We start from the raw sequence: 11,255 nt of genomic DNA, 5'->3' as shown, positions 1-11,255 counted from the left end.
CGTAAATTGTAAATTTTTAATGGATGAAAATATAATTAGGATACTTAATGGACGAAATTAAAAATCACCATCTGAACAAATGATGAAGCCGATGAAAAAAGGTTAAAAAAAACAATCATTGGCCGAATTCGTGGGGAATCCCTTCAAATTGGCCGAATTTAAAACACTCGATAGAGGCATCTACGTAAAATGATCTAATTACATGTGCAATGTATGTACCTATAGGTATATCGTGTTATTAATGCCAAATGGACGTATCGTTTTTCTTTTCCAATTATTATTGATTATTAGGTACAAATCAATTTATTTGAAAAAAATATTAAAACCAGAAGGGCGTACCCAAAAATATTGATTTTTTTTTCGTTTTTCCCACAGTTCTACTCATATTTAAGTTAATTGGAGAATTTTTGTTTTTCGATACGCCCTTTTGGCATTAGTAACGCGATGATATATAGAGTGGAAAAATTATCAACACTATTGAATTAGTCCACAACGTCATAGGTTTGAATTTCATAACGTCGACGCAAACACATTATGTCATGTAATGAATGGGGAAAACGATTCTTATCTAAATTGATAAAAAACACATATTTTGCATATGGCGTCGAGATTTTCTCAATATTTAAATCTTGAGATACGTAGAGAACTCGTCGCAATAATTATATCGTTGAGTTCGTAGAGTTGAGAATTCAGTCGTACCCCCGCTGATACTGTATCATCTTCGAATAAATCTTCTTTTTTTTTCTCGCTTATTGAATACGAATGGAAAGTCGAGTTGCGGATCAGGAGCAGGTAACTATACGTAACCTAACCTGACCTACGCGTTTACAGGCCGGGTGCAGAGACAGAGAAGTGGGCGAAAATTTTATATTTAACTCGTTTGTCCGTTTGTTCTGTGTGCAGAACCGCAGCACTTTCTGCCCGATCCCGTCCACGGCGCCCGCGTCCGCGAAGTTCGGTCGACCTCGCCATGACCGCGTTCGCGTATATTGTTCTTCAAACAGGACCAGGTCCCGGTCCCGCTAGCCTCCTCCGCTTCGGGGAGTTTACGATAAATCAAGACTTCTCTCCGCTACAGTAAAGGATACGCCGCACATGAGAAACTGTTGTTTTTTCACCCCGTACAACGACGCGAGGCGTCGAGTAGGCCGAGGGAATAAAATACTTTGCGTTCTCGCCCGTGTATTCTGCGGCAGAGTCGAACATCGAGGAAAAACGAGTCCTACTTTAACCTACATTTCGACAAACAAAGGACAACGGTCTATAAATCTCCAATGCGGAGAAGGAAAAATTTCAAGGGTGGCTAATTGTTACGACAAATATACGTACGCATAGATATGTGAGATGTGCACGTATATTATGTATACCATATGTAACAGCGGCTCTGGAATTTTAAGACGCCGAATTTATCCAGCGTTATATTCGGTTGACTCGAGTGTCGACCTAATTAAGCAATTTGCCTCGCGCGTTCTCGATCCATTCGATAAAAACCGCGATTATGTTCGCTCTGTACATGCGGTGTACACATGTATTCATATATACATATATATGTATAAGTATACTTTTATACATTGTGTACATGTATATGTATAAATACATATGTATAAATAAATACATAGTACGTACATAAGTACGAAACACAACGGAAATTGCAGCGGCACAACGTCGTCGTAAGTAATTGACTCGTCCCAATTTTCATTTACTTTTTGCAATCATCGAACCGGAAATGGAACATTTTTTGTCTCTCGATATACCGCTCTACATGGATCGTGTCATCTTCGGTGTACACCGAGCAAAAAGAGGAACATTGCAACAAAAAAATACCGAATGGGCACAAGAATTTGAAGCGGGGGCGTGTAGGGGTTATATAGGTGACAAAGTATACATATAACTCTCGACGTAAGTATATAAGGTTATACGAGTTTCCGTGCGTTCCGCAGGTGCGAACGCACGCGCTTTGCATTAAATTGCATCGCATCGATGTACTCGCGTGTGAGGAAGAACAAGATGAAGAATGAGAAACGAGGGAAGAAGGAAGGGCTCGTTCCTCTGGGCGCAATGCCCTCTCATGTAAACAATTGCCAATCGCCCGTCGACGTCACGGGGGGCCACCGTGTACGGTAACCGTATCTAATTAACATTCAAAAAGACCACCATACACGAATCGATACGTATGGGCCGTCGCACGTCGAAGCCGACGTTAGTGCTCAATATATCTGCCGTACGCTCACGATACAACGACACGATACGATTTCGTTTTTATTATTATTAATAATAATACCGAACACTGCGAGGGGGGTCATCGACCGTTATCGTCTTTGCATTCGATGTGTGTAACGCGCATATATTTATTTCTCTCGTAACACTAGAGATGAATTTGTTCCCCTCGTCCCTTTCTCCGTGGCAATGGCATCATGTACGCGTACGAAATAAAAATAGAAGAAACAAAAAGGAACAAAGGACAAATGAAAAGCAATGAAAAGAGATGAAAGGAAATGAAAAAAGACGGGGACATTCGCAACACCTACGAGAACGAGGCGATGATAACTGCTCTCCTTATAATACCGCTTTATCACGATCGTGATCATCGAGTCCCGTAGGGTATTCTCTTTGGGTCATACCTACCGGGCGATTGCGGCTGAGGTGATAAATTTAAGGTGTGTATACAAGGCGTGTAAAATGTAAAGCACCGTTCTAAATGTATTTGCATCGATACGAGAATAACGATCAGCGCTGCAAAAATATTACCGTGCAATTCGTACGTAAGTACTTACAGGTCGTTGTTTTGTCAACTTTCAACATCGAATGAATTGACCTTCGATCAATACTAATAAAAATCACGATCGTCTCCTATTCGCGTACTCGTTGCTTATTAATCGATTGCTCGAAAATTTCAGAACATGTAGTTAATGATACGAATAAGTTGTATCGTAGACCAGCTCGGAATCTATATAAGAGGTGAACGACCGTACGTTGTCCGATATATGTATATCTATATTGTACGTACGTACGTACGTGTATGGGCAGGTATGTACGTACGTACGTGTAAATACATCATGATGTACGCCGAGGACATCACACTTCGTACGATTAACTCCGAGACTTTCTTGGAGAGTTTTTCTCCTTCTTCCCGCATCGAAGCATAGGTAGAGTCAAATATATCTGGCACGACACTTCACAGACTTTCAGCCGGAGGCTGTGCGAGAAAAGAAACAAAAAAAGAAACAAAAAAAAAAAACAAAGAGAGAAAAACGATTTACAGTACAATGGTCGTGACTTGGAAAGAGCGAAAATTTGACAGATCGAACGTATCGAGATTATTTCTCCTCTCGAGGATAATAGAAACAAGAGAAGGAACGAAGAATAAAAGAAGCGACGAATGACGATAGGAATGTGAATCATTGCAGCGTTGCATCCGGGGCCGAGGAACCCTCGAGGATTTTTCTTGGATTTCACGAAGCGCGTACATCTAGAACTAAGTGATGCAAAAATTATTCAAATAAAAATCGACGAATGTGATTCTCTCGATCTTCGGATAAATCGAGTTTTAATGTAATTGATAAATTTGCATCAACGGAGAGACTTTGCATATCGTCAAGTGCATATATGCGAGGTTTAGTTTTTATCTCCAATTCGTACATGACGTGCGCTCCTCGAACCGAACTAACGAGTTTCTTTTTTTTTTTTAAACGTACGACACGACGATCATTCCCGCGGTTACAATGACGATTAACATTGTAATATATGCGCGTCCCTCCTTCCCAGAGGAATTTGGAGAAGGATTTTCATCTCGCGACGGGTGAATCAGCCCTTGGATATTCTGAAAAATGGAAGGCGAAAATCGTCGGAGCCGCTTCGTTCGGACGTGATAAATTATTCGGCGAGATCGAGACTCCGAGTTTTGGTTGCAGGGTCGATGACCTTCCGAACGAATGCAGGCCGAACGGACCCGTCGCGTATCGAGTCGGAATGCGACCAGGAAATTCGACGGAATAAAAAGGTTAACGAAGCGCGGCGAAGGATGAACGAATAATTCCACTACTTCTCCCTCGTTCCGCGGAATGAAAGATCACTCGGAAGCGAAACGATGTACTGGAAAAAACGAGACGTGAAAATAATCGGATCGCGTCGACGGACCCTTCACGATCGGCAGCGCGCCGGCGAGGAGGCCCATAAAATTCATACGCGACCTACCGCACTAAATTTATGCGACGGGGACGAGTTTAACGCGTCGCCTTTCAGCCCTCCGACATAACGAGCACGACCGCGTGGTTGGGTGTTCGTATTTCCGAGCGACGTAAGATCCTGAGCAGCGTCTTTACGGGGCTCTGGGCCTCGTCTGAATCGTTTTACGATCGGGCAGTCGGTTCGGGCCCGTCTTAGTTGGCCGTAGGTGATCCCCACTACTAAGAACAAGGCCCCACCAGGTTACCGAGTTTTCCTCGGATGGATCAGGGGCCGGGTGGCCCTGCTCTTCGTTTGAGTCCCGCCCTCGCACTACTGGAAGTCCGAGAGTCACTCCCGAGTAAGATCCCCACCGCCCCAATAGTCCCCTCTTTTTAACGCTACGGGCGTCAGTCCTCGGCTGATGAGTCACTATATAAGACAGCAAGGACAAGAAGGTGTATGTTAGTACACATTCATTCTTCCTCAGACTCGTACAGTAGTCGGTCAGCAAACGACGTCTTATACTGATTGTGAGACCGACCGCTTTATCGCTGCACAACGTGCGGTTCCTATCGCCGGATAACAAAAAAGCAAACCATTGGAAACACTCCTTCTAACAATTGTCAACCGGCGAAGAAAGTAAAATAGGAAAAGAAAAGGAAAGAAAAGAAAAGAAAAAAGAAAACAGGGGAACGGAACGACGGTCGAACTCGTTCGAGATTCGGAAGAAAGAGAAAAGCTCTTCCTCGCAAACGTTACCTCCAATTTTCGGAAAGATAGACTTTTCTGTTTAACTCAAACACAAACTCACGTTCAAAATGCTGGTGGAATACGCTGCCAAGTGGGTTTGGAAGGCGTTAGGGGGTTCGACGGGGGATGTTATGTTCACTCTTACGGTGTTCGCGTTGGTGTTCGCAATAGTGAGATCTGCTCAGTGGCTAAAGTTCGCGCTTTCCCTTCCTCCTGGGCCTTGGGGCCTCCCTGTGGTCGGGTATTTACCGTTTTTAAAGGGTGATATTCACATACATTTTGGACAACTCGCTAAAAAATACGGTTCTATGTTCAGTGCTCGGCTTGGTACTCAACTCGTTGTCGTACTGAGCGATTACAGGGCGATAAGGGACACTTTTCGACGCGAAGAATTCAACGGAAGACCTCACAACGAGTTCATGAACATCCTGGGGGGATACGGTAAGTTCCTCATATATATATTTCGATCATATGTGATCGGGAGGATACGTACAATCCGCGACTTTCGGTGGTCTGACCTCGGAACGGTTCTTCCTTTCGCAGGTATCGTGAATTCCGAGGGTGCGATGTGGAAGGAACAGCGGAGGTTCCTTCACGACAACCTGCGGAGTCTTGGAATGACGTACCTCGGTGCTGGAAAGAAAATCATGGAAACCAAGATAATGGTGAGTGAAGAACCGAACGAAACCGCTCAGAAATTTCCGAATTTCGTTCGCTGAACAAGCCCCACTGACCCTCCGTTCTTTTGTTCTGTCCGATTTTCAGAGGGAGGTTAACACGTTCCTCCGGTCGTTGTCCGTGCGTCGCGGTGCTCCGACGAATATTTCACCGTCACTCGGAATGTCCATAAGCAACGTGATATGTTCGATAATAATGGGGGTTCGTTTTCACCACGGAGACAGTCGGTTCAAACGATTCATGAGTTTGATAGAAGAGGGTTTTCGGCTTTTCGGGACTATGGTGGCTGTTAATTTTATTCCCATGATGCGGTATCTGCCGGGACTTCAGAAAATAAGGGCAAAAATATCGGAGAATCGGTCGGAAATGGCCACGTTTTTTCAAGAAACGGTCGAACAACATCGCGCCACTTTCGACGAGGGAAATATCCGAGATCTCGTCGATGCTTACCTCCTGGAGATTCAGAAAGCTAAGAACGAAGGCCGCGACGCTCAACTCTTCCAGGGAATGAATCACGGTAAGTTCGGGAGTTCGATAGAAATTCACCAGATCGATCAGCGCCGATTCGACGGGACCGTTTCCTTTAGCGTGCGAATTGAATTGTTCCAGATCGTCAGATGCAGCAAATCCTTGGTGATCTTTTTTCCGCCGGTATGGAAACGATAAAAACTACGTTGGAGTGGGCGGTTGTATTGATGCTGCATCATCCCGAAGCAGCGAAAGCGGTTCAAGAAGAATTAGATCACGTAGTCGGTCGTTCACGAATGCCAGAATTGGAAGACCTTCCATTTCTTCCGATAACCGAGTCAACGATCCTCGAAGTTTTGCGCAGATCGAGTATCATCCCCCTGGGTACAACGCACGCGACAACCCGGTGAGTAAAATTCAAACCAGAAAAACGAAAAAAAAAAAAAAAAAAAAAAAAAAACAATAATAATAATCATCATCAGCGTTATAAAATGAAATAACTTATTGGTCAGCCTAGGAGGGAGTGAGGTCGTCGTAGTCGTTTATAAATCGCGAGCGAATATTATAGATTCGGCAAAGCAAAAGTGAAAGCAATATAGCCGCTATGTAGATATATGGATATTTATATATATAGGTGTACATATATGCTATATATCCATACGTACATAAGTATTCGTATAAGCCACCTGCCGGTTGGTTTACCGTCCGAGACAGAACGCGATCTGAAAAGGTCACTGACACCTTCGCGGTCCTCGAACAAAGTAGGCACTTAATTTAACAGGTATACAGGTATACGTATACGCGCCAACGTACACTCGTATACAACCAATTCCCCAAAATTATGCTCGCGCATAAAAATGAATGGTGCGCGTAAACGGTAAAAGTTGCATTTTCAAAGGTATTTAATTCTGCACAATATTTAAACTGAATCTTCAAAATCTTCCCGATCTCGAGTCAACTTTCGCGTTTATCTGTTGTAATTGACAAAATTGTCAACATTTTCCGTGTAGATTGGACGACAAATAAACGTCAGAACCGAACGTTTCGACTGACAATCGCCTCTCTTTCTGATTTCAGGGAGGTCAAACTGAACGGTTTCACTATTCCCGCTGGTGCTCAAGTTGTTCCTCTTCTTCACGCGGTTCACATGGACCCCGACCTCTGGAACGAGCCGCAAGCTTTCCGTCCGGATCGTTTCATATCAGCGGAGGGTAAGGTTTGCAAGCCCGAATATTTTATGCCATTTGGCGTTGGTCGTCGCATGTGTTTAGGCGACGTGTTAGCGCGTATGGAGCTTTTCCTATTCTTCAGTTCTTTGCTCCACACATTCGACATCACTCTTCCCGAAGGTGCGTCCTTACCAAGTTTGAAAGGTAACGCGGGTATAACCGTTACTCCCGATCCCTTCAAAGTTTGTGTTACCCAAAGAACTCTAGATGGTCTAGATTTCGAAAGTCCCGAGGGCGTCACCGGTTCCCTGAGGAACGTAGGGAGTCACTAAAATTAGGCGATCGTTATTTATAAGAGAACAGAAAACAAAAAACATAAAAAAAAAAAAAAACTAAATAAACAGCACGGTAGTTCCTAATACCGGTGATGATTATATCGTACACTTCAAGTATGAAACGGAATTATTGAATATATTTCAATTTCATCCCACTTATAATATGTATAGATTACTGTATACCGTGACGGGAGAAAAAGTGCCATTACTTTATGTTCGATATAAAAAGAAAAAGGGAAAAGGGTGGGGGGAAGGGGGGGGGGGGGAAATACGTTCGGAAATGATACGTGGCAGCTTTTTACGTTGGCTGGCGATATCGAAAGAGAAAAAAAAATTTTATTTTTTTTTCTTCTCTACCGTTCAAATCATTTGATCGATCCAAAGAACCTGCTTCTGCAACGCATCTCTTTCACGCCCGTGCCCCTTTTTCATGTGTATATTAGACAGTAAAGACACGATAATGATAACAATGACAATGATAATAATCATGACGATCATGATGAATAATAATAATAATAGTAATAATAATAATAATAGTAAAAGTAATAATAATGGCAATAATAATGATGATACTAATTATGACAATAAGAATGATGATAATGATAGGGATAATAATAGTCATAATGATAATAACGAGTATCGACTAATCCTACCATATAGATTGTAAATCGCAATCACCCTAATAATTCTCGCCCATACTTAACGCCATATAGATATGTACGATAATAATGAAAATAATATTTATTGCCGCACACCATATATAAATGTAGGTATTATCCAAACACCCGGATAAAATATTTTTTAATGATTAAAATAATGGGGGGGGGGGGGGGGAGTAAGAGGGTAATATCATCCATCGTGAGAGTCAAAAGAAGGAAAATAGAAAGATGGATAAAAAAGAAAGAGAGAATGAAAAAAAAAACACCGCGAGTGTTCAATAATATAAATCTATATGCATATATTATAACAGTTATAGACGAGATTTAATTCCAACTATTACCTATACTATACGAGGTGCCGAAATATTTAACAAAAATTGGACATATATATATATATATATATATATATGTATATATATATATATATATATATTTTTTTAGCTATGTATATGTATATTATTATTACGATAGTCTGCAAAGAGAACTATAAGACTACATATGCGACGTCATTAATTGATACGAGAGTTTTTTTTTCAAATAATGTTATTACATATTGATGTATGTAATATGCGCGTCCTTGTGATTTATTAGTTTAACAAATAATCAACGGAATATAACAGTGATTATTTCATATATTCTTCATTAATATAAAACCGGGCGTGAATGTACATCCATTATTCAACAGATATTTATTAGATATTTACGATGTGAGGTTATAATTCGCTTACTGTATCACAAATAGGTCTAACCCTCAATAATTATTACCTATAATAATTATTACTTCAATTATTATTATCATCGTCATCATCGTCATCATCATCATTATTATCATTATTAGTATTATTATTCTTGTTATTAACATTGATAATATCATTTATGATTCCTCACACTCGGCTACTACTACATTGTTGCTGCGATATGTTATGATTATTGTAATATTAATTATTGTGTATATGCATACAGTATATACATGTATGTAGCTTATATGCAGGATATCTTTGTTAGAATGTTATTTCTTTCTATGTATATCATCGTCTTTCATTGTTATAACAGTTGTTGTTGTTGTTGTTGTTGTTTGTTGTTATTGTTGATTATTGTATTATAGTAATTTAAGACAAAAATAATGTATAGTAGCAGCTGCAGCAGCGTGTGACCGATTTTCTTCTTTTTTCTTATTTTCATACAAAATTCTCACATAATTAAATGATGAAAAAATGAAAAATATCGGTAGTATGTTAACTGAATAAATTTAGAATGTTTAAGAATTCAATCCATATTATAATTATTATTATTTTTTATTTGTTTCTATGAAATAAAATATTATGTATCGACAAAACCATTGGAAAAGAATTTTTTGTTTAAAAAAGAAAGAATAAAATCAAAAAAAAAAACACACACACACACGCATACGCATATAAATGCAAATCGTTGATATCCTCATCCTATATCCCGATCTCTTCTTCTACATGAGCCACATACATATGTACATGCGTACGATACCTACGTATGTGTTGCATAATCTTCAGAAGTTATACGATACGTGCGTTAAAAGTACGCAGCTATACATAGGTATGTACTTATTTTGTATTCTTGTTGTGAATAATCAATGCTCCATGTATTGTGAGGTAAATTTAGCATATGTAACAAACGTGCTGGTATAGGTATACGACATACGGTATATAAATACATTATAATAGCTCGTTTCGATCGGCAGTAGTTACTTGAACGTCGATCCGCATGGCCTTCTCAAGCGTATAGCTTTCTCTTCCATCGCACCGCCGAATATGTGTTTGGTAAAATGCCCAACGAAGAACGCCGCCGCACGTTATGAGTGGGTATGTGTTATGCACGTGTGATGCACGTGTATACGTACACGTATTCATTATTCGTGTGAATATGAGATGAGCGTGCATGCGGTAATTAGAAGGCGTTGGCGTTCAAAAAATATCAATGAACAACTCAATACATACTCACTACGTACCAATGCCTACTCATTGGTTAATTTTATCGCTAGAATATATCCGTATATTGTATATTTTCGGTTATACGTATGTATGTGTATGTGTATCGTATGCCTGTAGGCGAAGCGAGGGGAAAAAAATTTGAAAAATGAGCCGACGAAAAGCATAAAGACGAGAAAAAACTAATCAGACTAAATGAAATGAATTGTTTTTCGGGAAAACGATAATCCGGAAAATGAATATTCATTACACTATTATAAAATAATTCCATTCCTTCGGAGCACCGGATTTATTAGTTATATAATATCGTGAGATGTCATGTCGAGACGTTTTCTTTTTATTTTGTTTTTTCCTCAAACGTAAAACACATGAAATAAAATAAAATATTCGAAGACTTCATTCGATCGTCGGGATAATCATTGCAAAACTATCGCGAATTAACGCGTTGATCTTACGCACGCATAGCTATTATGTAGTTATATGGGTAATACTTGTGTGTATCCGTATACCTGTACACACATCCAGATAAATTAGGAACTTAGGGTGGCTATAGTTGGATAGAGATCACGGACGTGATCGGGGAACAAATATAATACGAATACGTAAATAATATACAAATGAAATGAAAACGGAGGCGAATATATATGCATATGATTGATATTACATATGCATTGCGAATTGTATGCACACATAGCGCGATACTCCGTGACTGTAAAATTGTAAGATATATAAAAGTGGAAAAAGGCATTGATTACTTGTATGTGTGTATATACCTATGTATATACACGCACTTACATAAGAGAAACTCTCAATTGGTCAGTTCGCGCCGGAGGTTGATTTCTAACGAAATATCGCCATCCGAACGCGGATAGGTTCAATCCTGCTTCATTAACGTATCGACAAGCGACGGGTTAATGAAACTAGAATCCGAGTGGGCAAGAGCTCGACAACTGCTCGTCAGATAAAACTATACACACCTGTGATACAGGGGTTATTATGTAATAAACTCAGTGCACGATTAATGAATCGGAGTCTTCGTCTATACGCATACCTGTATGCGTATATGAG

The 11,255-nt window shown here is 40.1% G+C and overlaps 1 protein-coding gene across 2 annotated transcripts; it reads left to right on the top strand.

The window, feature by feature from the left end:
* Window positions 1-4,636: 4,636 nt before the first annotated feature.
* Window positions 4,637-8,630, top strand: LOC105690914 (cytochrome P450 18a1). 2 transcript variants are annotated; one of them, XM_048648726.1, is made up of 6 exons: window positions 4,637-5,158; window positions 5,234-5,358; window positions 5,461-5,582; window positions 5,683-6,112; window positions 6,205-6,469; window positions 7,141-8,630. In XM_048648726.1, exons 1-6 carry the CDS (start codon window positions 4,986-4,988, stop codon window positions 7,562-7,564), a joined length of 1,539 nt encoding a protein of 512 aa, XP_048504683.1. In that variant the 5' UTR covers window positions 4,637-4,985; the 3' UTR covers window positions 7,565-8,630. The 2 variants fall into 2 exon arrangements, with proteins under 2 accessions (XP_048504683.1, XP_012264491.2); XM_012409068.3 differs by having other exon boundaries at window positions 4,638-5,358.
* The last annotated feature ends 2,625 nt before the right edge of the window (window positions 8,631-11,255 follow it).

This window comes from Athalia rosae, chromosome 1 (genome assembly GCF_917208135.1).
Source record: "Athalia rosae chromosome 1, iyAthRosa1.1, whole genome shotgun sequence".
Taxonomy (NCBI): domain Eukaryota; kingdom Metazoa; phylum Arthropoda; class Insecta; order Hymenoptera; family Athaliidae; genus Athalia; species Athalia rosae.
Note: the sequence above shows the minus strand (reverse complement) of the source record. Positions and strands in the feature narration are given on the sequence as shown.